We start from the raw sequence: 27,320 nt of genomic DNA, 5'->3' as shown, positions 1-27,320 counted from the left end.
CCTGCAGCAAAAGGAGTCTGTTGCTCCACATCCCTGGCAGGACAGGTATGTTAAGTTAGCCAATCCCCGCCGGCTCTGGGGCGTCCATTCGCTGTGCTGGTCTCTGCCTGCGTGTCTTCTTTGGTGTCTGAAGACCCTTGCTTACATTTCCTAGGCTGTGTGTTTAGAGTTCATGTGTAGTGGGAGCCTGTCCTTGCAAACATTTTTCTCTGTCTGGCTATCTTTTATGTTCTTAAGGCTGTCCTTTATAAATGGGTTTTAAATCTTATTCAAATCCAGCTTGAAAATGTTATGTTTCAGACATTGTGCTTTTAGTGTAGTATCTAAAACATATCTCCATACCTAAGGTCAACTAGATTTTCTGTTACCTTCAACAGGTTTTAAAGTTTCGTGGTTTACACAAATGCCTATGATACACCTTGAGCTGAATTTTTGATAAAATAAAATTTTTGTGCTTAGATATATTTATTAAAGTTTCTACTGGGTCTGAAATTATTATTTAGGTCACCAAACAATAAAATTAAAAACAAAAGGCAAAGTAAAGACCCAGTTTACCAACCCCTCACAGCTGTATTGTGTGCCATTCTTAGCAAAGAGGCTTGAGATCAGTCAGTTTATCTGGAACACTGGGGACAGGACTCATAGTTCCTGTCAGGGCACCTGTCTGTCATCTGCTGCTAACTGGCAGGTGGCTGTGTGCTGTCAGTCAGGGTAGTGAGGCTCTTCATTCAGTGAGAACTACAATTTTCCGGCCATCTTACTCCAGGCTGTTGTGTTTTCTGTTTCCCTGCTTTGTCCTGGAAGTTTGAAACAATCTACCCGTAGCCTCCCCATGTTGCCTAAGGAACAATGTTTTGCCTCAAAGTGTTTCCTTGGTCTTTCCTCTTTTGACTTACTGAAAACTGTCTTGTCAATGCCAGCCAAGCTGTGTGTTCATGTGTGTGTGTGTGCGTGTGTGTGTGCGTGTGTGTACACGTGTGTGTGTACACGTGTTATAGAAATGAATCATAAAGCTTTACTCTTAAGAGTTTGAAATTTTAGATTTTAAGGTTTTATCAAAGCTTCTTTTAATTCTTTAGCAGTATTGATTTCAAAGATTTCAGAATCATTCAAAGTGTTCCTTTCAGAGTAGCATCACAGGCACTAGCCTCAACCCTGTCCTCTCTCTGCATGTGATTTCCATCCAGAGGGATAAACTAATAAACCACATTCACAATCATATGTTTCTCATTGTGTGTGTGTGTGTGTCTTTGGTGTTTCCAAATTAGTGTCTTTGAATGTATATCTAAATTTCCTGTTCCTGGCATATGTTAATAGATAGAATTTTTGAAAACAAAAATTGTTAAATCTGTCTTAACTTTGCCTTTCTGGAAAGATGTATTTACCAACTATAGCATATACAGAATTTATGACAGATTTTTTACAAATCTGTCTTACTACTGGCTCTATTCTTATTTTTTTATTGCTTTTATTACCTACATGTTTACCCTTATATAGAGAGATAAGATTGAATTTTATATGAATAAAAAATATGAAATACTGGGCATGGTGTTACTTGCCTGTAACCTCAGCCCTCAAGAAGTTGAAGCAAGAAGGTCTGGATTTGAACCAAGCTTGTATAATGTAGGCAAAATTAGTCTCATACGTGAATACACACATAAATATCCAAACAAAACTTTAAAAATAGCAGTAATAGTATGACTGTCTCCCGTCCGCAGTGAACAGTGTCGGTATGTTGGCTCCCTTGGTTTGTGTCATCGCATGCATTGTCCAAGTGTCCTTGGCATTGCGAATGTTGTCCAACAATTTCACACAGGGTAGCTTAGGATAACTGAAGTTACAGATGTCTGTGAACCACTATGTGGGCACTGGGAATTGAACTTTGGTCTTTGTGGGGGGTTCTCATTCCCTCTGGGGCTCTTGGCCACCAGGCCAAGAGGGGAGAGAGGCAGATGGGGCAACAGAAAGCTTTGGACTCCCATGAGCACAGATGGAGACAGCCCTCCAGGAGACAGATTTCAGTGAATCGGCTGATTGTGTTCCAGAGTACAAGGAAGATACAGGATTGGGGAGCCTGAGAGCAAACCTAATTTGCACTAAGTGGCACACTCCTATCACAAGACTTAGTATATAGCAGTAGAGTCCTATAGCAGAGCCCCTAGCACAGGCCTTCTCAGCAGGGATCCATGCCGAGGGTCAAGCTAAAGATGAGCCAGGTGACTGGTGAGTGGTAGCTTTTAGATAAGGTCGGTGGTCCAGGCCCAGGGCCATTCTCCAGACAAGGGCAGGTAGACAGCCTGAAGCGTTGCTGGAGGGAGGCAGCTCCTAGCTGAGCTATTGAGATAAACTGCTAGGCCCTGGGGAGGCTGCAACCTCTGACCAGCCAGCAATGTCTTCCACAGTCTTCAAGAGCAGCCAGTGCTCTTAACTGCTGAGCGCTGCCCCAAACCCTCATTTCTACTTTAATGTTTTTATAGATTCTATTTTTACTCAGTTGTAGTTTCCAAAAGTATTTGAGAAGATATAACTTAGAGAAATTTTTCTAAAATAGAGTATTTTTCATGAGAGAACCAGTCAAAGGACACAGCAACAATTAGGACCTTTGGTTAAGTCCTAAAAGGCTCTAATAATGCTTTACTTTGAAACAGTTTTAGGCATTGACAGTAATAAAAGCATTAAAATTGTCACATACCTAACATTATAATTGGCTAAATATATCTTAATGAGAAAATAACTTGCATAAATATTTATATGCTCTTTAAAATTATACTTTAATCAAATAATGTACATGTAACCATTTATTATATTACATTAAATAAAAAGAGCAACTTACAAGAACATGTATTTCAATCTCTACTTTTGTTTAAATGATAAGTCTAAGCTAATATAAAAATGTTAGTTTTTATTTGTTTATTTTTGTTTCTTAAGACATAGTCCTGGCTGTCCTGGAACTCACTTTGTAGACCAGGATAATACCAAAATGGTAAATTTTACGCTGATTTTTATTTTCTAGTGTAATCTCCAAGTTCTGTAGAATGAGCATTTATTATTTTTTAAAAGAAGAATATGTCTGTCAAATCCCTTTCTGGGTATACTCTAGTGTCTGAGCTAACACAGTGAAGTCTCACAGGCTAGTGTATAATTTAATTATGAGAAACTGTAGCAGTATTCATATACAAAAATATTGTCTATAATTGAACGTACCGTGGTGCATGCCTCTTCTTAGCTTTGCTGTTTTACACCCTTTCTTTGCATTTTATTAACTGTGATTTGTAACTGGATAGCAGGCTCTCACCTGGGGTGGCAGGGTGGAGTGTTGCTTGCTTTGCTCTGTTTTGAGATGGGCCAAGTAGCTTCGGGCTGATCTTGAACTCACTGTGTCTCCCCACTTGGCCTTATTTTCTCACCTCAGCTCTTCAAGTACTGAAACGGAAATCTGTACTACTATGCCCAGGAGTAACTTCACTGAAGGCTAAAAGTCGGTCATAGTAAATAAAAGAGGCCTTGATTTATTGGCCTTGGGTAGTCTGGACTGAACCAGCAAATTTGGCTAACTTCTGTGGTAAAAGCAGCTTTGCAGATTCCACCTTTCTTTTTGTGGAATACCGAATCACCTGGTAATAGTTTATACCAAGTTCAGGGGACCAGGGTGATGAGCATTGCATTGGTTTCTGCCATCAACACTGTGACCTCTTCTCTTCCTTTTCTAGCTTCTAGCAGCTTGGCATGTGTTAGGCATTTTAGGGAATGAAAACGGAATGACATACTGATTTTTTGGGGGGTGGGATGGGGAAGCCCTGCTGTTCTGGACACTCTGTAGCCCAGGCTAAACTTGAGCCCAAAGATCCTTCTGCCTCTACCTCCCGAGTTCTGGGATTAAAGGCGTGTGACACCATCACCCAGCAAAAGACATTTTTATATGAAGTGAATTATGTTGACATGAAATAGTCCCTGTGTAGAATGGGAGCAGTGATGGCCTGTAATGCGTAGCTTCCTCTGAACAGGGCTTCATGGGGTGGCTTTTTCTTCCTTTCTAGCTTGTCTGGCCTGAAACTCATTCTGTAGACCAGGCTGGCCTTGAACCCACGGGGAGCTGCCTGTCTGTGCTTCCCAAGTGCTGGGATGATGCCCAATTCATAAGGCTTTTTTTGTTTGTTTGTTTTTGAGACGCTGTCTTCACTCTGTTGTTAAGGCTGAGCTTGAATCCTGAACTCAAGTGATAGACTTCACCTCAGTCTCTCAAGAAGTAGGGATTAGGGACACCTGGTAGTTTTTGTTTGTTTTAGAGATGGGGTCTCCCGTTATCTCGTGCTGGCTAGAACTCACCTGTGTAGTAATGCTGGCCTCAGTCTTGCGATTCTTCTGCTTCCATCTCCCGGGCGCTGGGGTTACAGATGTGCACGCACCACCTCACCCAGCTCACAGGGTCTTATCTAGTAGGCTGTGAGATTTTGCTGTTAGGTAGACAATAGCAGGCCCTCAGCATTTCAGCATTTGGCCTGGCCAGGTAAGTAAAGGAGGTACACTGGAAATGAATGCAGAATTGGAATAATACCTTTTGTGGGTATATATATATATATATATATATATATATATATATATATATTTGTTTTTTTTTTTTTTGTTTTTTCTTGTTTTTTGAGACAGGGTTCCTCTGTGGTTTTGGAGCCTGTCCCGGAACTAGCTCTTGTAGACCAGGCTGGCCTCGAACTCACAGAGATCCGCCTGCCTCTGCCTCCCGAGTGCTGGGATTAAAGGCGTGCGCCACCACCGCCCAGCTTGTGGGTATATTTTAGATAAATTTTACTGTGATCAAGTTAAGCTTCCATCTCAACTGGACAAAAAAAGAAATTGGGCTTTGTCCTTTGCCCTCAGTGCTAAACAACAGCATACTCCACTCCTCAGACCTCAGCAGCTGTGCCAACAACTCTGCTTGAAAAATACTGTAGGCTCAATGTTGTCTGCCCAGATGACCCTGTCAGTACCTCTCTCCACCAATAGATGACTTCAGCCCTCCAGAACACTTATCTCAGATAGACGAGTCAAATGCCGGGGCAGTTGAAGCTCTGAGGGCTTGCTCTAAGAACTGAAGTGAAAAACATGGCCCCGTCAGTACCAAGGGGAGCGGCACCATGACAACCGTGCTGAGTCATTCAGACACCACTGTCTAGCTGCGATGGGAATGACTTGAACAACTTCCGCTCACCTTAAATTGAAGTGTGCTTCTGTGTGCCTGTCAGTCCCTCTGCCCCTGAGCTATATCTCCAGCTGCTGAGGTGACTGTCCATAGGATTGTCTTGGAATACCTCATTGCTTTTCATCTACTCCAGTTGTGAACATTTCATTGCGACCCCTCCCCTCCAGGCTTACAGTGTGATGAAGAGGACTTACAAACGGGCTTCCTCCTTGTCTGTCTTGTTTTTCACAGGGTTTTGTCTAACTCGGGCCGGCCTTGAAATGGCCACATAGCCAAGGATAATGACCTTGAGCTTCTGACCGTCCCCTCTTCTCTCTACCTTGAGAGTGCTGGATTACAGGCCTATGTTCAGAGGCCCAGTGTTTCAGGAAGATGGGGCAGTGTGGGCAGGAGGGACATGAGAGGACCAGCAGTCACCAAGGCCTGTGGGCCCCTGACAAGTTGCTTCATCTTTGTCCTGAAGGCACTGAGCAGTCCCTGAAGAGTTTGAAAGACACCGCTGGGTTTCCATCTTCTTATGCTCTAGAGAGACAGCGAGACAGTGGGATACTTATACCAAGACAGGGTTAGTAATGGGAGAATCCCTCCAGGGGCTCTGAGATAGTATACCTAGTTAGTGATGAAGGATGGTTATTTTGAGGAACATGGCAGGTGCTGAAATCCTTGGTACTTGAGGCACTTATGAGAGTAAGAATATAGGAAGGGGCAGGGCAGTCTTGGCCCACAGGTTAAGAGTACTTGCTGCCCTTCCAGAGGACGGGAGTTCAATTCCCGGCTGTAGTAGAAGGAGCAGGCCACATTCCGCTGCCCGGCTGGTTTAACCTCCGAAATAACCACACAGAAATTGTATTAATTAAATTGCTACCTGGCCCATTAGCTCTAGCCTCTTATTGGCCAACTCTCACATCCTGTTCTAACCCATTTCTATTAAATCTGTGTATCACCATGTTACTGTGGCTTACCGGCAAGATTCTAGCCTACGTCCGTCTCAGGCTGGAGATTCATGGCATCTGCCTGTCTGTCCTTTTTCCCAGCATCCAGTTCTGTCTACTCCGCCTACTTAAGTCTGCCCTATCAAAAGGCCAAGGCAGTCTCTTTATTCAACCAATAAAAGCAACACATAGATAGAAGGACCTCCTACACCACCAGCACCTACACGGAACTCATAAACATCATAACTCCAGTCCAAGGAGACCAGAAGCCCTGTTATGACTTCCATGGGTAACAGGTATGCATGTGGTGCACAAACATACATGCAGGCAAAATACTCATACACATACAAAAATTTTTAAGTGAAAAAAATATAGGAGGAAAAGCAGTTTCTACAAGGAAGGTTACATGTACACTCTGGACATAAGGTTTTAGAGACCTGTAGGATGTTTATGTAGATGTTAATGCATTGTTAAAATTGAAAAAATTAAAGTAGTTCTTAATTTTTTTTTAATTTTTAAAAAGTGATGTCTATGCAGAAACAATGAACAAACAAAAAACCCAAATAAATCAGTACATACCCAAAAGTGATACTGTCACTTAAGAACAGATGGCCTAGGGACTGGAGACTTAAGTCGGTGCTATGGCATGTGCCAACAAGCCTGGGTTTGATTCTCATGCTGAAAGGAGAAGGGAATGGGAGAGCTGGGGAAGGCATTAGGTGTAAAGCTTGGGTTTGTGTGGTAGCCATAAAAATGATCACAGGTAAGTGTGGGAATTGAGCATTCTGTTTCATGAAAAGTTATCTCCTGTGCCGCTTAAAAATTACCCACTGGAGACATCGTATAGGTTTGATATAATATTAAAAAGAATGGTCCTAGCTGGGCCTTGTGATTCACACCAATAATCTCAGCACTCGGGAGGCAGGGGCAGGTGGCCAACCTGGTTTACATAGCAAATTCCAAGGAGCCAGGCTACAGAGTGAGACTGTCTCAAAACAAAAAGGGGTGAAGGGGGAGTGGATAGCTTAAGTTTTGAGAGGTCAGTGGGATTTTCCTATTTTGTAGTCTCCAGTATCATTAGGTACATCTGTGATTTTTATTTATACAGTATTGGGCATAAGCAATTTTGGGTAATGTAGGTTGAATAAGAATTCTGTGTGTGTGTGTGTGTGTGTGTGTGCGCACGTGTGAGTGTATGTGTGTGCATTATGCATGTGTGAGTGTGAGTGTGTGGAGGCCAACAGTTGGTGTCAGGCATTTTCCTCCATCTTCTCCACCCCGCTAGCTCAGTGACTGTCTAGATGGACTGGCCCATGAGTCCCTGCTCCCCACCGTGCAGGCATTGTTTGCACATACACAGTCATACTCTAGGACTATGCCTGCCACCACATTCAACTTTTTCTATGGGTGCTGGGGATCTAAACTCAAGTCCTTATGCTTGTACCTCAGGCACTTACCAAATGAACCACCTCCCCAGCCTAGGCTGGGTCTTCTTTATCTGAAGTACTTGGGAACACACATTTGATGCTTTAGATTTTGGAATGTGTGTATTGACTTTACCAGTTGAATATCCCTGATAAAACTATTTTGAGCATGAATATGATACTCAAAGCTTTCAGATTTGGGAAATTCAGATCACAGATGCTTACTGCCCGTTATAATAACTAAAATGTTGTGGAACATTTGTTTTAAAAGTACCAAGCTCGTCTGGCAGTGGTGGTGCACACTAACTTTAATCCCATCACTCAGGAGGCAGAGACAGGTGGATCTCTGTGAGTTCGAGGCCAGTCTGGTCTACAGAGCGAGTTCTAGGACAGACTTCAAAGCTACAGAGAAACCCTGTCTTGAAAAACAAAACAAAACAACAACACCAACAACAAAAGGTGCCAAGCTCTACTCAGCTACATCGTGTATAATTCACTACATATAGTACTTTGAAATAAGTGGGTAATCTTATGATTCCTACCTATTTTATAGATAGAGGGGATATCTGAGAAACTTTGTTAGGATACCACATGATTCATCTTCAAGAAGGCCTGCTCCTAAAACCATTATGCTACCTGTCTACAAAATAATACAGGTTATCTGTTATTCTATAAGAATAGAACCATGAAAATGTAGTATAAGTCGGTGTAAAGTTAACATTTCTAAAACTATAAAGAATATAATTTTTATATTTTTTGCATTCTTTTTTTGAGGCAGGATCTGGCCCGTTGCCCAGCCTGCCATTAAATTTGAACTCTTCTGCCTCTGCCACGTGCAATTACAGGCATGGACCTCCAGAAGTGATTGCCTTGCTTTTCAGAGGGCGTGAAAACTTGGCAGCTGTTGAGAAGAGTTGGGAAGATTGGACAAACACGGGGGCGGAAGGGGAATCATTGCAGGGAAGGAGGGAAGGCTTGATGCTAGAGACTATATTTGTAAGAACTCAGTTCTGAGGAAACACCCAAGAAAGGATGGTAAAGACCTCTCATGGCTGCTTCTACCACTGTATAACTACATAATACTTGATGACTTTTAGGATTAAGAGAAAGGGAGTGATATGGCTAAGATTATATAGCAAGTAACTATCAGAAACAGGAAAGAACCCTGGTTCCATTCAGCATGTTCCTTAATGAAACCATGGAGATTCATTCAGCTCTGTTCAGAGATGCCCAAGAAAAGAATTAGTGGATAAGCGGATCCCACAGTAGTGATCACTCTAAGACACTGTGGGCTTTGAGGTGGCTCAGTGGACATGAATGCTTGCTGTACAAGCACCCACTTGCTTCACGAGCACCATGTAAATTGGGTGAGCTGTGTGTATACTTTAACCCCAGCAATATTACAGTCAGAAATAGGAGGGTCACGGTGGCTTGCTGGTCGTTAGCATATGTCCACATTCTATGAGTGTCCCTGTCTCAAAGGAATAAGATGGAATAATAGAGCAGGACACCTGACATCTTTATCTGGCCTCTGGTCTCCACATATGTGTACGTACACCTATATGCATTCATACCTGCACATACCACATTCTACACACACACACACACATACACCTTATAATGGTAAGGTCTGAATCAGTGACCTCTAAAAGATCTACATGCTTCTAGAATCTGAAGAACCTTTCCCTGCATTACCTGCTGATTGACAGGAAAGTCACCAAAAGAAAAGTGCTTTGATCTATAAATAATTGTCTTTTTCTGTTTTTAAGAACTGTTGATTGCTGTTATCTTTAGGAATGAGAAGGCTGTGGGCGTAGTTCACAGTTAGCAGTCCAGAAATGCCTTTTAATTTGTGTCCTTTGTGTAAGATTTTTATCACCTAGAGACATTTTCTTTTTAACAAATTTCTAGGAGTTCTCTATGTTATGAACCATTTTTATACATTAAAATATTTTATTAGTTCTTTGAGAATTGCAAACAATGTATTTTGATCATATCCCCCCAACCCTCCCAGGTCTATTACCCTCCCTCAGAACCCACAACTTTTATATTTTTATTTTTTTTTAATAATCCATCAACTCCACTTTGCTCATATACTCCTGGGTGTGAGTTCATCCCCTGGAGTGAGGCTGACACACCAGGAGCCATACCTGCACAGAAACTGCTCTCCCTTTCCTGAAGCTGTCACCCATCCATAGCTTCTCAGCCAGGGGTGGGGGCTCATGAACCTCCATGTTGATGTTACGCACACATCCGCAGCTTCTGTGGGTTCCTTTGCAGCTCTCCCGTTGTGTCCAGAAGACATGGTTTTGTTTAGGTTCTCTACAATCTCTCTTTCCCCCGTCTGCATCGGTTCCGAAGCCTTAGGGTAGGGGTGTGATATAGATGTTCCTTTAAAAAGAGTGGTGAGCACTCCACAGTGACTTATTCTTTAAAAAGCATAGTGAGCACTCCACAGTGACTTATTCTTTGCACATGGATGTTGTTTCTTCGTTCACCATTACCCACTGGACCCTAATGGAGTCCGAGAGCTGCACTAACCTGTAGGTGTACTTGGAATTTAAAGGCCGTTTGATACTATGTCCAAATAGCAAATAATAGGAGTGGGTTCACTCCCAAGTCCTGTGAACCCTGCAACCAGTGCCAAGCATGTACTCCCTCCGGTGGAGTGGGCCTTAAATCCAGTCAGAAAGTAGTGGGTGGCCGAGAGCAGTGACAAGAGCCTGAACTATTTTGGAGATCTCTGGGACCCCTCTGACCAATGTTATGGGAGGTGTCCCACACTTGGCTCTGGCCTTCTGGGATGACATAACCCTCTGTGTGGACTGCCTCAACAAGCTATTTTGTGTGTGTGTGTGTGTGTGTGTGTGTGTTTAGGAAGTTTATAAAATTGTAGGTTTCCACATGGCTCTTTCAAAGATCCTTAATATTAATTATTACTCCAAATCCCTCCTTTGATTATGGGCATTTTAAAAAGATACTTTCAATTAAGTATTATATATAAATTATACTAAAAGATTTTTTTTTCTTAACAGTTACACAGTAGATTGGCATTAAAAATGGGCTCTGACACTGGAGAGATGGCTCAGCAGTTAAGAGCACTGTTCTTTTTCCAGAAGACCTAGGTTTGATTCTCAGCACCCACACAGTGACCCATATGTAACTCCAGTTCTGTTGTGGGACATTTGAGCAAACTGTGTAAAGATGTGTCGCTGTCTTGCGGTGCTGCCTAAGGCACCTGATTGGTTTAATAAAGAGCTGAATGGCCAATAGTCAGGCAGGAGAAAATGGGTGGGACTTCCAGGAAGAGAAAGGAACTTAAGGTTAGAATCTAGGCCTGCAGGATTCTCCCCCAAGCCACTGAGGAAGTCAGTGGCGGAGAGGTGAAAAGCCACATGGGGGAACATAGATAGAAACAGGTTAATTTACGAGCTAGTTGGGAACAAACCTAAACTTAAGGCCACGCTTTCATAATAATAAGTCTTTGTATCATTACTTGGTGGCTGGTGGTCCAAAGAAAGTCCGACAAGAAAGACCTACTACACAGTTCTAGAGATATGATTCCCTCTTCTGGTCCCCGTGGACACCAGGCATACTTGTGATACACAGACATACATGTAGGCAAAACACCCATATACGTAAAATAAAGATAATAATAAAACTTAGCCATAAAGAGTAGAATTTCCTCAGATCCACATAGAAGCAGTACTGTAACCTGACTAGAAGCAGTGGCAGTGAAGAGCCCGTGTTCTTGTGTGTCTGTGGGAAAGAAAACTTTAGCTGAAGATAAAGCTGTGGGAAATGTTACTTAAATTTCTATGTCTTAGAAAATTCCCTGTATTAGCCGCACATGACTTTAATCCCAGCACCATGGAGGCAGAGACAGGTGGATCTCTGAATTTGAGGCCAGCTTGGTCCACACAGAAAAACCCTGTCTCAAAACAACAGCACCATCAAATCCCTGTACTTACATGTCTGTGTACAGGATGTGTTCCCGTTTTCTCCTGGGTAGGCTACAGCTTTCCTGAGTGAGGCGGTGCTCTGGGCAGAAGTCAGTCCCAGAGATAGGAACTGCTGCACACGGGGTGGTGATGTGAGAGTCTGAGGGCCTCTGTCTGCCGCAGCCAGGGGACAGCCTGGTTGTGTCTACTGGGTTTATTTGGAAGGTCACAATCTGACCTCAGACGTTCCCTACAGCCATCAGTTCTCAGCTGTGTTTGTTTTCACTGATGGACTCTGGTAATGACTATTGGGTGATGTGCTTGTTACACACTGGAATTTGTGGTTTTACAAGCTTCCAGAACAAATGTGGTATGTAATTTGTTCAGTGTTTCTACACTCACTGGAAAAAGTGGCGAATCTGTTTGAACTAGGACTGTACTTTAAAAAAAAATGTGTCATTGAGAAGGAAGGGGTTAGTTTTGTTTTGTTTTTATTTAAGAGCCAGGATACTCTGAATATAATGAGACTATTAAGTTGGTGGGTTTGAGTTCAAGGAAGAATACAGTTTGTCATAGTGGGACTGTAAATCATGACCCTTGGCAAGAACAAAGCTGACTCTTCATCCTGTTGTGTCTGGACCATTACCAGGGCCTGTGCAGGTTTTGCCCAGAGAGTGCTAGTATGAGCCACTTAATCTGGTTTTGTTGTTTTGTTTGTTATTTTTAATAGAAGGGACTTTTATAAGAATGGCTAATGTGGGGCTGGGGTGATGGCTCAGCAGCCAAGATGCTCTTCCAGGGGTCCGGGTTCAGTTCCCAGCACTGGCTACTTGCAGCCTCCTTTAACTCCTGTAACTCCAGCTCCAAGGGACCCAACACCTCTTCTGGCCTCTTCAGCACACACACACACACACACACACACAGAGAGAGAGAGAGATAGGGAGAGAGAGAGAGAGAGAGAGAAAGAGAGAGACAGCTGGAAAGTAAAATACTTTTTTAAAATGGCTAAATGTGATGAGAAGGAAAAAGAATTTTTGTGCTTTAAAAAGTCTGTTTTGTACCTAATAAACAAATCAAAATTTTTGTAAAAGATGATAACCCCAAAATATGCCCCACACTTGAGAAAAATGATTCTGAGCATTCAGACTAGCTTGTACTTTGATGTTTTGGCAGTTCTAAGAATTTCTAAGTGGGGAGACAGTTTATAATTGGCTCAGATTAAAGACAAATCACTTCAGAAAGGGCCTGTAATTGCCTCTCCCAATTACTCATGACACCGACTTGATACCTTCTTTGGGGGAGATACTAGAGGTCAAACCAAGGACCCCCACATGCTAAGAATGTACGACTGAGCTACACCCTTACCCTTTGGGACTGTTTTAAATTAAATTCCTGTCTAAAAGATTTTGAAATTTATTTTGTGGTTTTGTTTTTGGCCTTGCTGACAGTATGAACTCAAGTTGCAGAGCTGTGTTAGAATCTTAACTCTTTCCCTTTTAATCTCATATGTGTGCTTATGTGTGCATGTGTATGTGCATTTGTATATTCGCGCGCGCGTGCGCACACGCGCACGTGCGCGTGTGTGTGTGTGTGTGTGTGTAAGTGTGGCCACACGCCACAGCTTGTTTGTGGAGGTCAGAGGACTTCTGGCTGTCACACTTTGCCTTTTACCTTGAGACAGGGTCTCTTTGTGGGCTACCTATGCCGGACTAGCTGACCTGCCACTTGCAGGGACTCCCCTGTCTCTGCCCCTGTCCTGCTTGAGTGCTGGGATCACAGGCACTAAACAGCCAGCTTTCTGTGGGTCCTGCCTACTCAGACTCGGGTTCTCCTTCTTGCGTATCAAGCAGTTACCACTGACTCATCTCCCCGGCCCCAGAGCATCAGTGTTATATAAAATCTACCATCTGCTTCCCAAGCTTCCTTTGTATTATTTATTTTTTAGTTGTGAAAAGTGTTTGTTTATTACTATTGTGTGTGTGTGTGATGGGGGTTATGCCACATGATGCATGTACAGGTCAGAGGGCAGCCTTGTAGTGTCGGCTCTCTCCTTCTACCCTTGTGGATTCTGGGGAGCGAACTCAGGTCCTTTGGTGGGAGCTTTCACCCAGTGTGCCATCTCACCCACCCTGTGCCAACTTCTGGTGGGTTTCTTTTTCCTTTATCCTTCTTCGCGTCTTTAGTCTTTATGCTTTCCAGCTTTTTTTTTTTTTTGTATTTGGAATATTTGTTTCTTGTTTTACACAAAAGAACAGCACATTTTATAATAGAACAGAGGCTGTATTTTGTCCATCAGACTCTTGCTTAGACCCTTATTATCTCTTTTAGCAATTGTTCCTGCTCAGTTCACTTCCAATAAACCCCAGGTCATGTGAGGCATTTCTTTGTTGATTCCTCCTTGGTGATCTTCAACTTTATTTTGCATGAGATTCAATTGAGGAGATAATTAAAAGTATATACTTCTGTTTCTATGGACCTGGTCAGGCCTAGAAGGCATCCTTTATCAAGTAACAGAAGGACACACTTAGCGATGTATGGGCTCTAAATGAACACTCATTTATACACCAATGACTTTCAAATGTTTATTCTACTTCAAACCATTCTTAAGTGTTGAACCCCCTAAACAGCTGACATACATCGACAAAGATGTCAACATAGTGTTTGTCAACATAGAACAACACTTTTTTAAAAGATTTATATTTTTATTGTATGTGTATAGGTATTTTGCTGGCATATATGTCAGTGTGCCATGTGTGCCCGGTGCCTTTGGAGGTCAGAAGAGGGTGTCAGCTCCTAGAGCTGTGGGTGGTTACCGGCCATGTCAGGTGGGTGCTGAAGTGAATCCGGATCCCCTGCAAAAGCAGCCAGCCCTCTGCTGCAGAGCAGCTCCTCCGCTCTAGGCCGCCCACACTCACAGCCCCCCCTCTGCTCTGCTCTCTAGTAGCTGCCTGACCTTGGGCATGACCATCTCAGTTGCTGCACACCTGTTAGAAATGAGCTCAGGATCACAGAGAAAGAGACCGTTCCAGCTGAGTGTTTGGACAGGCAGACTTGACTTCTGATCGAGAGGGTGTGCTCCGGAAGAGCTAGCACAGACGGAGGCAGAAAGTGCATTTGGTCTTTAGTGAGGCGGTGGCTATACTTTTCCCATTGATTGTGGTTCAACCTCACAGTCTTGTTCTGCTGTCTACTCTGAAAAGAACTGGAGCACAGAAGACGAAGGAAGGGAAAAGGGGTCACTGCCCCAAGGAGAAAGGGGTCACTGTTCCCAGCCATCACATTCCTAGAAAGGAGAAATAGGGGGTGGAGATTAAAAATCTGCATATGGAGGAAATAAAGATTTTATTTCCTTTCTTGAATGTAAGTTTCATAGTATTTGATAGAAAAAGATTCATATTTGATATTGCTTTTTTATTTAGTAATTTTTATTTCTTGATGCTCTTTATACATTTTTTTCTTTTAATGACTTTATAGATTTTATCCAGGCAGTGGTGGCATGCCTCCAATCCCAGCGCTCAGGAGGCAGACAGGCGGATCTCTGTGTCTAGTGTTAGTTCTGACTTAAGCAGGCCAATTTGACTGGGTATACCGTTGGCAAGTCTCCGTGCTCCCCACTCTTTTCTTCTGTTAGTTTGCTCATCAGTGAGACTAGCAGCCCTCGTGCTGTGTGAACAGAGAATATTCTTCACAGGTATTAAAGGATCGCTTGTTCTCAGTTTGATCCCTTCGGGTACCATTTTCCTGCTCTACCCTCACATTTGATGAATGCTTTTTGATCTTCCTTAAATGGCTTTCTTCCTTCATTCGCCTCTTTGCATTTTCGTTGTTTAGTGTTCTGAGCGCAATGCTTTTTGTCTCCAAAATCTACAACTCTTACTTTAAAAAGTTTTCTGTAATGAATGTGAGTGCGGCCAGTACTGGTTCTTCAGTGGCCAGTGGAGACCTCAATCCTGGGGTGGATGACTGTAGAGATGCTGAAAATTTGCTCTTTACCCTCTTCTTGAGGATCTGATTGCTCACTGAATGAAAACCTCTGGGTGCAGTCACTGGATCCACATTTGGGTCAGTTTCTGTACAGCTGCTCCACCTGATACCCTAGTGTCTCTTGTCTTAGAGATACTCTGATTTCTTTTCTTTTCTTTTCTTTTTTTTTTTTTTAAAGAAAAGAGGTAGGAGAAAAAAAACAAAAGAAAAGAAACTTGCCATTTTCTCGGTTGAGGGGGTGGCTCCTGGATGAAGGCTGCTGAGGAGATGGGGTTGGGGAGTGAGTGGAGACTGGCAGGTAATTTCTTCGGAGTCTCACTGCTTCTCTAGCCTCCAGTCTTCTGCTGCCTAAAGAGGTGTGGCTGCTTCCCGTGCCTTTGGGCTTCTGAGGGCCAAAGTTAAGTCATTCTGCTTATCTGGGCCAGGAGTCTGTCTTTTCATTGCCATTTATTTGCCTGCTTGCTCTTTTCCAGAGAATGGTAGTTACTCTCCTGATTTCTTGGCATGGTTTTATTTTTCTTTGAAAATTGTTTTAATCTTGTTTTAGTGGGTTACAAGAGACAAGTCAGTGGCTGTGTTGAGTCTGCTGAAGATTTTTCTCTACCTGTGAGGCATGTGCAAGGCCCCTTGCTCTAATACAGAAAATGAAAAAATATGATAGAAATTCCACGATGCATTATGATGCATACCTGCAATCACTGCTCTCTGGAGGGCAAGGGGGGAGGCTCATCAGCTCATGACCAGAGTGGTCTATGAACAACTGTCTGTTGCTGTGAAGAGACACCATGACAACAGCAACTCTTATAAAGGAAAACATTTAATTGGGGTGGCTTATAGTTCAGAGGTTCAGTCCATTATTATCATGAGAGGACATGGCAGTGCACAGGCAGACATGCTGGAGAAGGAGCTGAGAGTCCTTCCTACATCTTGATCTGTAGGCAGTAGGAAGTGAATTGAACTAGGCATAGCTTGATCATAGGAGACCTCAAAGCCTGTCCCCACAGTGACACACTTCCTCCAACATGACCACGCCTACTCCAGCAAGGCCACACCTCCTAATAGTGCCACTCCCTATAAGCTATGGTGGCCAATTACATTCAAACTACCACAATAGCCGTTTTTCATTCTGTTATTGCTGAGTTTGATCTAGTTGAAATTATGATAATTAAGTTTGTACAGATAAGTTTGTAGTGTATAACTGTGTTGCATCATTTTTATGTAATGAATCTGCCCTCAGATGCAAATAGTGACACTATATTGTGTCTCTTTTATTTTCCACAGACAATGGATTCTGAATTATCACACAGTATAATTGGGAGCTATCTTAACCCTCCAGAAAGAATGTGTCCCCCATTGTTCATCAAGAATGAAACATCTCAGATTGGCCACCCTGTGAATTCAGAAGTCATCCCTCCTAAAATGATTAATAGTCCAAACAATCAAGGTAATATTAATATGAAACTTTACAGAAAATTTGTAGCAGGCCATCGCATGGAACAGAGCCTACTGCTGTTACAGAGAAGAGAGTATGATTATGCATTGACTATTCACAGACCCATCAACCACAGGTCTGCTGCTGTTCTGTGGGCTTAAATAGGTCACTTGTCATTTCTTAAAATATTGCTTCTTCCATCATAAGCTAAAGATTAATATAACAAGCTAATAAATATTACACATTTATCATAAAAATATCTTAAAAACCAGAAAACTACTCTTAACAATAAACTGTCAGAGCCTGGGTATGGTACACACCTTTAATCTCAGCATTCAAGATGTAGAGGCCAGCCTGTTGCAAACCCAAAAAAGCTCTCAATCACCATAGCCAGACAAAACAAGATATTTAATAACAGACCAGATTTAACCAATACCTAGCCACAAACCCAGCCCTACACAAAGTACTCGAAGGAAAACTCCAACCCAAGGAAGTTAGCTACATTTACAAAAATACAGATGATCACACAGCAGCAAATCCCAAAGAAGGAAAACACACACACAATACCAACAACAACAACAAAAGAAAAAAATAACAGTAACTAGCCCTCACTGGTCCTTAATATCAATGGATTCATTTAACCTATAAAAAGGCACAGGCTAACAGATTGGGTACAAAAACATAATCCATCCTTCTTCTGTATACAAGAAACATCTCAACTACAAAGACAGATATTACCTCAGAGTAAAGTCTTGGGAAAAGATTTTCCAATCAAATGAGCGTAAGAAACAAGCTTGTGTAGCTATCCTATTACTCAACAAAATTGACTTCTAACTAAAATTAGTCAAAAAGATGAAGAAGGTCATTTCATATTCATCACAGGAAAAATTCATCAAGATGAAGTCTCAATTCTGAACATCTATGGCCCAAATACAAGGGCACCCTCATTTATAAAAGAAACATTACTAAAGCTTAAACCACATATCAAGCCCCACACACTAATAGTGGGAGACATCAACACCCGTCTCTCACCACTGGACAGGTCTACCAGACAGAAGCTTAGCAGAGTTAAGTTATTAAGATGTTAGACTCAATGGACTTAACAGACATCTATAGAACATTCCACCCAAATACAAAAGAATATACCTTATTCTCAGAACCTCATAGAACTGTCTCTAAAATTGACCACATACTTGGTAACAAAGCAAACATCCACAGATACAAAAAAAAAAAAAAAAAAAAGCCGGGCGGTGGTGGCGCACGCCTTTAATCCCAGCACTTGGGAGGCAGAGGCAGGCGGATCTCTGTGAGTTCGAGACCAACCTGGTCTACAAGAGCTAGTTCCAGGACAGGCTCCAAAACCACAGAGAAACCCTGTCTCGAAAAACAAAAATCCAAAAAAAAAAAAATTGAAATAACCCCATGTCTTATCGGATCATCATGGCCTTAAGTAAGAATTAAAAAAAAAACCCAGGATAGCCAAAACAATCTGTACAATAAAGGAACTTCTGGAGGCATCACCAACCGTGACTTCAAATTCTACTATAGAGCTACAGTAATGGTAACAGCTTGATATTGGTATAAAAACAGACAGGTAAACCAATGGAATGTAATCAGAGACCTGGATATCAACCCACACATCTATGAATACCTAATTTTTGACAAAGACGCTAAAATTATAAAATGGAAAAAAATAAAGCATCTTCAACAAATAGCACTGGCATGATAACTGGATGTTGACATGTAGAAGAATGAAAATTTGTCCATATCTATCACCATTCAAGTCAAAAAACTCAGTCCAAATGGATCAAAGACTTCTACATAAAACCAACTACACTGACCCTCTTAGAAGAGAAAGTGGGAAGTACCCTTGGATGCATTGGCACAGGAGACCACTTCCTAAATATAACCCCAATAGTACTGATACTGAGAGCAACAATTAATAAATGGGACCTCCTGAAACTGAGAAGCTTCTGTAAGGCAAAGGACACAGTCAACAAAACAGAATGACAGCCTACAGAATGGAAAAAGATCTTCACCACCCCCACATCTGACAGAGAACTGATCTCTAAAATATACATAGAATTTAAGAAACTAGACACTACTCCTCTGCCGCCATGGCACCCATGAAAAAGCTTGTGGCGAAGGGGTGGCAAAAAAAGAAGCAGGTTTTGAAGTTCACCATTGATTGCACCCACCCTGTAGAAGTTGGGATCATGGACACTGCTAATTTCAAGCAGTTCCTCCAGGAGAGAATCAAGGTGAACGGCAAAGCTTGGAATCTTGGCGGAGGGGTTGTGACCATCAAACGGAGCAAGAGCAAGAAAAGATCACTGTCACTTCTGAGGTGCCTTTCTCCAAAAGGTATTTGAAATATCTCACCAAAAAATATTTGAAGAAGAACAATCTCCAAGACTGATTGCGTGTTGTCGCCAACAGCAAAGAGAGCTATGAGCTGCGTTACTGCCAGATTAACCAGGATGAAGAGGAGGAGGAGGAGGATTAAGATGCATTGGTCTGGAATGTTTTGTATTAATTCATAAATAAAATTTAGGAACAAAAAAAAAGAAACTAGACACTAGAATACTAAAAAAGTCCAATTAAAAACAGATCTAAACAGAGAACTCTCAACAGAGGAATCTCAAATGGCTGAAAGACACTTAAGGAAATGCTCAACTTCCTTAGCAATTCAAGAAAGGCAAATCAAAACAACTCTGAGATACTATCATACCTATCAGAATGACCAAGGTCAAAAAACACTGATGACAGCTTATGTGGGAGAGGATGTGGAGTAAGGGGAGCACTCCTCCACTGCTGATGGGAGTGCAAACTAGTACAGCCACTTTGGAAATCAGTATGGCAAATACTCAGAAAAGTAGGAATCAACCTACATCAAAACCCAGCAATACTACTTTTGGGCATATGCCCAAGGGATGCTCAATCATACCACAAGGACATGTGCTCAGCTATGTTTATAGCAGCATTGTTTGTCATGGCCAGAACCTGAACAACCTAGATGCCCCTCAACCAAAGAATGGATAAGGAAAATGTGGTACATTTATATAATTGAGTACTATTCAGCAGTAAAAGAAAAATGACATCTTCAAATTTGCAAGCAAATAGATATAATTAGAAAAAAAATATACTGAGTGAGGTGACCCAGATCCAGAAAGACAAATATAATATGTACTCACTTATAAGCAGATATTAGACATAAAGCAGAGGATAACCAGCCTACAGTCCACAACCCCAGAGAACCTAGACAATGAAGAGGACCTAAGAGGGACATACTTAGGAAGGAGAAAAAGACAAGATCTCCTGAGTAAATTGAGAGCATGAGGGGCAGGGGAAGAGTGGAAGGGGAGTAGGAGAAAATTTATAGCTCAATTGTAGTAGGAGGAGCGGGCTGCATTCGGCTACCCGGCTAGCTTACTCCCGAAATAATCACACAGAAATTGTATTAATTAAATTACTGCCTGGCTAATAAGCTCTAGCCTCTTATTGGCTAACTCTCACATCTTGATCAACCCATTTCTATTAAATCGGTGTATCACCTCATGACTGTGGCTTACCAGCAAGACTCTAACCTACGTCCGTCTCAGGCTGGAGATTCACTGCCTTCTTCCTCCCAGAATTCTGTTCTGTCTTCCCTGCCTACCTGAGATCTGCCCTATCAACTAGACCAAGGCAGTTTCTTTAATAACCAATGAAAGCAACACAAATACGGAAGGACCTCCTACACCACTCAATAAAAACAATTTTAAAAAAGAATGCAGTCCCAGTAACCACATGGTAGGAGAGGATTGACTGTGTGTGTGCCGTGGCACATGTGTACCCACACACATATTTGCACACATACAATTAAAAAGGGGGTAATGGCCATGCATGCCTTTAATCCCAACATTCTGGATGCAGAGGCAGGCAGATCTCAGAGTTCAAGGGCAGCCTGGTCTATAGAGTGAATTCCAGGACAGCCAGGCTACACAGAAAAAGGCAAATAAATAAATTATAAAAGATGAGTAGAAATTCAGATTTGGAATTAGAAATTTAGATTTGGAATTTTTATAACTTAGATAATCACAATGCTAGTGAGTGAAGTGGAGTTTTATCACATTCAAGCATCAGTCAGAATTCACATATCCAAGGTTATCCTTGTAAATCCTTTTGGAAGCCATTATATCTAATTAACTATCAAATATGACAATTATAACTTTTTAAACATAAACTTAAAAGAACCTTAAAATTGAATTAGAAAATATTTGTGACTCCAGAAATATTTTGTGCTTTATAAATTACAAGATCTGTCTATTAATCTTCAAAAAAATCTGTTTTAATAGTCGCTGTCTTCGGTAGGGTTTCTATTGGTGTGATAAAACATCGTGACGAAGCAGCCTGGTGAGGAAAGTGTTCCTTGCACTCACAACTCTCAGGTCACACTCCATTCATCCCTGAGGGAAACTTTGTTGACCCTGGGGGCATGCTGCTTACTTGCCTGCTTCTCAGGCCAGCCCAGGGATAGCACTGCCCACTGTGATCTGGGCCCTCCCACATCGATGGTTAATCAAGACAGCCACCACAGGCTTTCCCACGGGCTAGTCTGGTGCAGGCGTCTTCTCAATTGAGGGTCTTCTTCCCAGACGATGCTTGTGTCAAGTTGACATCCAAATCAGTGCACCAGCTGCTGGTGCCAGACAAAGAGCAAATAAAAGTCTCAGCAAACATTTTACTGTGCTATTAATGTTCACTTATTTATATTCCACTCAGCTCTAGCTTCATCATTTGAAACCAGAAAGGGATAAAAAATGTAAAATAACGTTTGAGAAATGCTGAGCTCTACATTTATCTAGATCATGAAGACACCAATCCTAGGAGCAGACGTGTGCTGCCTGTGTCTTTTAGTCCAGCCCGCTTGTTTGTTTGTTTCACGGAAAAACTGTCCTGCCTCACGCATCCTGATCTTTAATATTGCTTCTCGGACAAAGAACAAAAAATGACTGTGATTTCACTAAAACTGGCCACGTCAAGAACTGAGCACAACTTTAAACCTCAATTACCTTGTTAATTAGTGGAAGGCCTCTCATTTGAATAATAAATTATTTGTGGTTCTGTCTTAGAAATCACTAATCCAGTATATTATTGGTTTTTTACAAGATATGTCATAGGAAATGTATACCTTTTTCGAGTCATTTTAATTTTATCAGTTTAATACATCGACTTTTATATATTTTCTGACTACTAACAAACATACACTGTTTATTTTTTGTTGTTACTGAAGTTGCTGTGATTATTAAGTTTTCAAAAAATTTTACTTAAAACCTTAAAGCAGATTTCTTTTCAACAGCACTTGTTTCAGCATTAAAAACTCTCCAGGAAAAGATCCATCGAATCGAGCTGGAGCGGACTCAGGCTGAGGACAACCTGAACTCTCTGTCCAGAGAGGCGGCGCAGTATAAAAAGGCCTTGGAGAACGAGACAAATGAGCGGAACCTGGCCCACGAGGAACTGATTAAACAGAAAAAAGGTACATGACGGCGGTTCTCAGCGTGCGGGTGCCAGAGCGTACAGTACCACAGCAGCAAGTCCAGGGCACGCTGGCTCCTCAAGTGTCTACTTTTACAGCCACGGAGAGCTGGAGGCCGTGGTCTTAGGCATTTTGATATTTGTGGGAAACTAAGGTAACTTTGAGCTTAGCTGCATTAATATCTATTATCCTAGCTCACAAATACGTTTTTGGGGCATAGGTTTTTCACATCCCTCACTCTGGTCTTGAACTTCCTGTAGCCAAGGGTGATCCTCCTGCTTCCACCCCAAGTGCAGGCTTGCTCTGTGCAGTGCAGGGGGCTGCGGTCCTCTAGCAGCTGAGCTGCATCCCAGCCCCCAGTGCATACATATTTGAGTTAAAAGACTTAGGTGAGTTGTGTTTAGAAATTAGAATATTTTAGAGTAATTAATAAATCCCAGCTAAACCCATAATAATACTTTATATTTTTGGTTAATGTTAATTTAAAATTTTGAAATATAAAGCAATGGTAGTAATTAAACAACATAGAAATAATAAAAATGAACGGGAAATAAGTTTATTAAACTTGAGGAATTCAGGATTAATTAGAGGAGATAGGTAGAGACTTCTGTGGGAATTAGGAAAAGTGTATTAGATAAGAATTTTAAGAAATTTCGAGTGGGAGTTTTGTCTAATTTTTTCTTCAAAACCTTTTTGTTTTCCTTTGAAAACACATAATCACACCCCTGTTTTTGTTTCACCTGGCAAATAGCGTGAAGAATGAGAAGAAAACATGAGACTGAATGAAATAAACTGATGGAAGTGAACAGATTCAAAACTGGCTGCTTGGGGCTGGAGGGATGGCTCGGTCATCAAAGGCCAGGCTCACAGCTAAAACACTGGCTACTTGGGGCTGGAGGGATGGCTCGGCCATCAAAGGCCAGGCTCACAGCTAAAACACTGGCTACTTGGGGCTGGAGGGATGGCTCGGCCATCAAAGGCCAGGCTCACAGCTAAAACACTGGCTACTTGGGGCTGGAGGGATGGCTCGGCCATCAAAGGCCAGGCTCACAGCTAAAACACTGGCTACTTGGGGCTGGAGGGATGGCTCGGCCATCAAAGGCCAGGCTCACAGCTAAAACACTGGCTACTTGGGGCTGGAGGGATGGCTCGGCCATTAAAGGCCAGGCTCACAGCTAAAACACTGGCTGCTTGGGGCTTGAGGGATGGCTCGGCCATTAAAGGCCAGGCTCACAGCTAAAACACTGGATACTTGGGGCTGGAGGGATGGCTAGGCCATTAAAGGCCAGGCTCACAGCTAAAACACTGGCTACTTGGGGCTGGAGGGATGGCTCAGCCATTAAAGGCCAGGCTCACAGCTAAAACACTGGCTACTTGGGGCTGGAGGGATGGCTCGGCCATTAAAGGCCAGGCTCACAGCTAAGACACTGGCTACTTGCCCTTTAGGATGAACTCAGTGGTCAGTAGTTTGGAGGAGAGGAGAGAGGCAGGAATGGTGGCACACACTTTTACTCTCAGTACTTAGGAAGCAGAGGCGGCTCTCTGTGTATTCATAGCTAGCCTGGTCTGCATAGCAACTTCCAGGCTGGCCAGGGCTACCAAGTGAGAGATTGTTTCACACACACACACAAATTTTTTTGATAAAAAGATAAAAAGGCATAGAGGAGAGAGCCAGAGCAATGGCTCCATGCTGCCAAACTTGATGACCTGAGTTCTATGCCCAGGAGATCTAAATGGTAGAAAGTGAAAATTGAAATCCACCGGTTGCTCTTAGACCTGTGAATTTGGTGTATGAATGTTCACCAAAAGTAAGTTTTAAGTCAGTGAGCAAGAGCACTTGCTTACAAAAGTGAGGCCAGGATTAGAATCTCAGGCACCCATCTAAAAGGGCTGAGCACGGCTATGAGTACCTAGAACTCTAGCTTTGGGGTAGGCAGGAAAGAGAGGCATATCTTAGTGGCTTGCTGGCCAGCCAGGCAAGCTGAACCAATGGCTGCCAGTCATGGGAGAGGCCTGACTCAAGGAAATAAGGCAGAGGGACTAGAGGAGACAGTTGGCATCTTCCTCCTGTGGCTTGTGAGTGTGCAGCACATACAACACACACGAAGTCACCTGTAGCTTTGGATTGAGTTTGCAGTATAACTAAATCCCTGATCTATGTAATAATTAGCTCATTATTTTGTCTTTCATAGATATAAGCATCCAGTTAAGCTCAGCCCAGTCTCGTTGTATTCTTCTCGAGAAGCAACTCGAATACACAAAGAGAATGGTTCTCAATGTAGAGCGAGAAAAGGCTATGATCCTAGAACAACAGGTAAGCATACTCTCCTTTGAGGAATGGTAATTTAATATGATATTTTGAAGAATAGAATATGGAGAAATTTTATATTATACTCCTAGTAAGCTATAAGACTGTGTGTACATTTTCAGCTGAAGTGATGGATGGTAGACTGTGCTCTTTAGGCCGACATCTTCGCAGAGAAAATAAGAAAGAGTTAACAGATAATTTGAAGAAGTCACAAGAAAGAAAGGAGGAGGGAGGTGTGGGGTTGGAAGAAGACTAGGCGCTAAGGGGGGCAGCGCATAATCAGGGATTCAGACTGAGTACAGATTTAAATCCCCACAGTTCGGCCTGATGTTTTGGTCCATTCCTTGTGAGCACATTAGTGACTTCAGAGGGGGCAGTTGAGACAACACCTCTGACAGCCCAGCTCTAGCTCAGGAAATCAGCCTGAAGCCTACAAAGAGCAGCAGGCCTAGGACCTCAAGCTTCGTGCTTTGTGAAGTTGAGTAAAAAAGCAGAAAACCTCAGTGACAACCAGGAGCAGGGACTCGGAACAGGAAACGGTGACACTCCCACAGTTAGCTCTGAGTAAGCCATGGTTCCGACAGACACCAGCCCCTAAGTTCACCAGCACTAGTCGGGAAGGGATGCAACTGAGTCGGGGTGGCTGGAGTTGAGAAGCTTGAACCCACTCCGGCAACATAATTAGACTCTATCTCAAAAAGGAAGAGGTGGGGTGTTGCAATGTGGAGCTCGGCTCCCAGCCGCCTGGCTAGTAAGCTTATACCCTGAAATAATCACACAGAAACTGTATTCATTTAAACACTGCCTGGCCCATTAATTCCAGCCTCTTACTGGCTAATTCTCATTTCTAATAATCTGTGTAGCACCACTAAGTGGTGGCTTACTGGGAAAGATTCTAACCTGCGTCCATCTCAGGCCAAAGCTTCATGGCATCTGCCTGACTCTGCTTCTTTCTCCCACAATTCTGTTCTGTCTTCCCCGCCTACCTATGTTCTGACCTATCGGCCAAGCAGTTTTCTTTATTAATTAACCAACGAAAGCAACAGATAGATAGAAGACCCTCCTACATCAGTGGGGGAGGAAGATAACATTCTCTGCTGAGTGTTAGAAACCATAATTTGGCCAAGACAAAGAATTAATATTAAAAATGAAATTTAGAACTAGTAGATCTACTAGATGATTACCAGACAGAATTCAAGAAATGGACACATGCCACCCAGCCCAGCAAAAGGCAAAAGTATAGTAAATTCAGAAAATAAGGAAAGGTAACATGTCAGTGTAATAAAAAAGCTCTAACTGGATATATAACAGAGGTTTTTAAATGGAGAGAAAAATGATGTTTGGTTTTTTAATTTGGTTTTGGTTTGTTTGTTTGAGGCAGGGTTTCTCACTGTAACAGTCCTAGCTGTTCTGAAACTAGCTCTTGTAGACCAGGCTGGCCTCAAACTCATAGAGATCTACCTGCCTCTGCCTCCCAAGTGCTGGGATTAAAGACGTGCACCACCACCCCCTGGCTAAAAAGTAATTCTTGAGAATAGGGTAACTGAACATTTTTCAAAATGGATTAAAAATTGATATCATACCAATTCAGTCAAGAGGCACCTGAGACAATTACCTCTTAAAATGAAAAGGTTGTCAGGTGTGATGACTCAGACCTTAAACCCTGCACAATGGAGGCAAATCCAGTTGGATCTTTGAGTTCAAGTCTAGGTTAGTCTACATAGTGAATTCCAAAACTACATAGAGAGACCCTATCTCAAAAAATAAAAATACATAATAAAATAAATAAGTGAAAAAGAGTGCTCCGTGTTTATTTCAGTTTAAGCATTCCCATCCGTGGTTGCTTCGGGCCTGTGGCGTCATAGCAGGGGCTTCAGGAAAATGAAACCTTGCTGTCAGAAAGCAGGAGTGATGAAGTGGAGGCCAGGGCCACACTTCCAGTGACAAAGTCCCCCACTGTGCCCCATATCTCTATCCTGTGGATAGAATTGTTCTCTTTATTTCTTTCTCATCATATTCGCAATTAACGTAATGAAAGCTGATTTGGGGGTTGATTTAATGGCCTTTGTGTTGGGTTTCTTTGTCTTTCCCAGTGCTGGCTTAGTGGTCATAAATGACTTGGGTTTGTCAAATATATTTCTTCATTAATTTTAAAAGATAACTTTTCTGGATGTAGTCGTCTCAGTTGGTAATCATTTGCTGTCGGGGCTGGAACTACGTCATTCCATGCTCCCATCATTCTGTGCTCCCATCATTCCGTGCTCCCTGTCCTTAGAGATTTTGCTGAGAAGTTTCATGTCATTCTGATGGGTGTGCTTTCGTTGCTGGTTTTCTCTTGCTGCTTGTAATGTTTCTTCTGGAGTTCTGGTCTTTTACCTGTGCTGTGTGGTGGAGTGACTCCTCTTGGGGCATGTCAATTTGGAGTTCTAAGTACCCCTTGTATTTGTGGGGGGTGGGGGAGAATTTCAGTGTTGCACAAAGGAACACATGAACATGTGGGCATGAAAGTAATTGGGCAAGATGATTTCTTTTTGGAAAAGGGTGCTCTAAAACCCCAGCTAAACTAGGCAGAACAGCTGGC

General features: G+C 42.4%; 1 protein-coding gene and 1 pseudogene across 1 annotated transcript in view; both read left to right on the top strand.

Annotated features, from left to right (window-relative positions):
• The window catches only part of Cep57l1 (centrosomal protein 57 like 1), a 56,493-nt gene that overhangs the window by 10,703 nt on the left and 18,470 nt on the right, over positions 1-27,320 (top strand). Inside the window, exons 2-4 of the mRNA XM_057762098.1 lie at positions 16,760-16,922; positions 22,252-22,431; positions 24,624-24,745. Coding sequence (XP_057618081.1) covers positions 16,760-16,922; positions 22,252-22,431; positions 24,624-24,745 — 465 coding nt within the window. The remainder of the gene's footprint in view (positions 1-16,759; positions 16,923-22,251; positions 22,432-24,623; positions 24,746-27,320) is intronic.
• On the top strand, positions 19,028-19,416 carry LOC130869705 (60S ribosomal protein L22-like; annotated as a pseudogene).

Source organism: Chionomys nivalis, chromosome 2 (genome assembly GCF_950005125.1).
Source record: "Chionomys nivalis chromosome 2, mChiNiv1.1, whole genome shotgun sequence".
NCBI lineage: Eukaryota > Metazoa > Chordata > Mammalia > Rodentia > Cricetidae > Chionomys > Chionomys nivalis.
The sequence above is the reverse complement of the archived record's forward strand: the minus strand, read 5'-3'. Positions and strand labels throughout refer to the sequence as shown.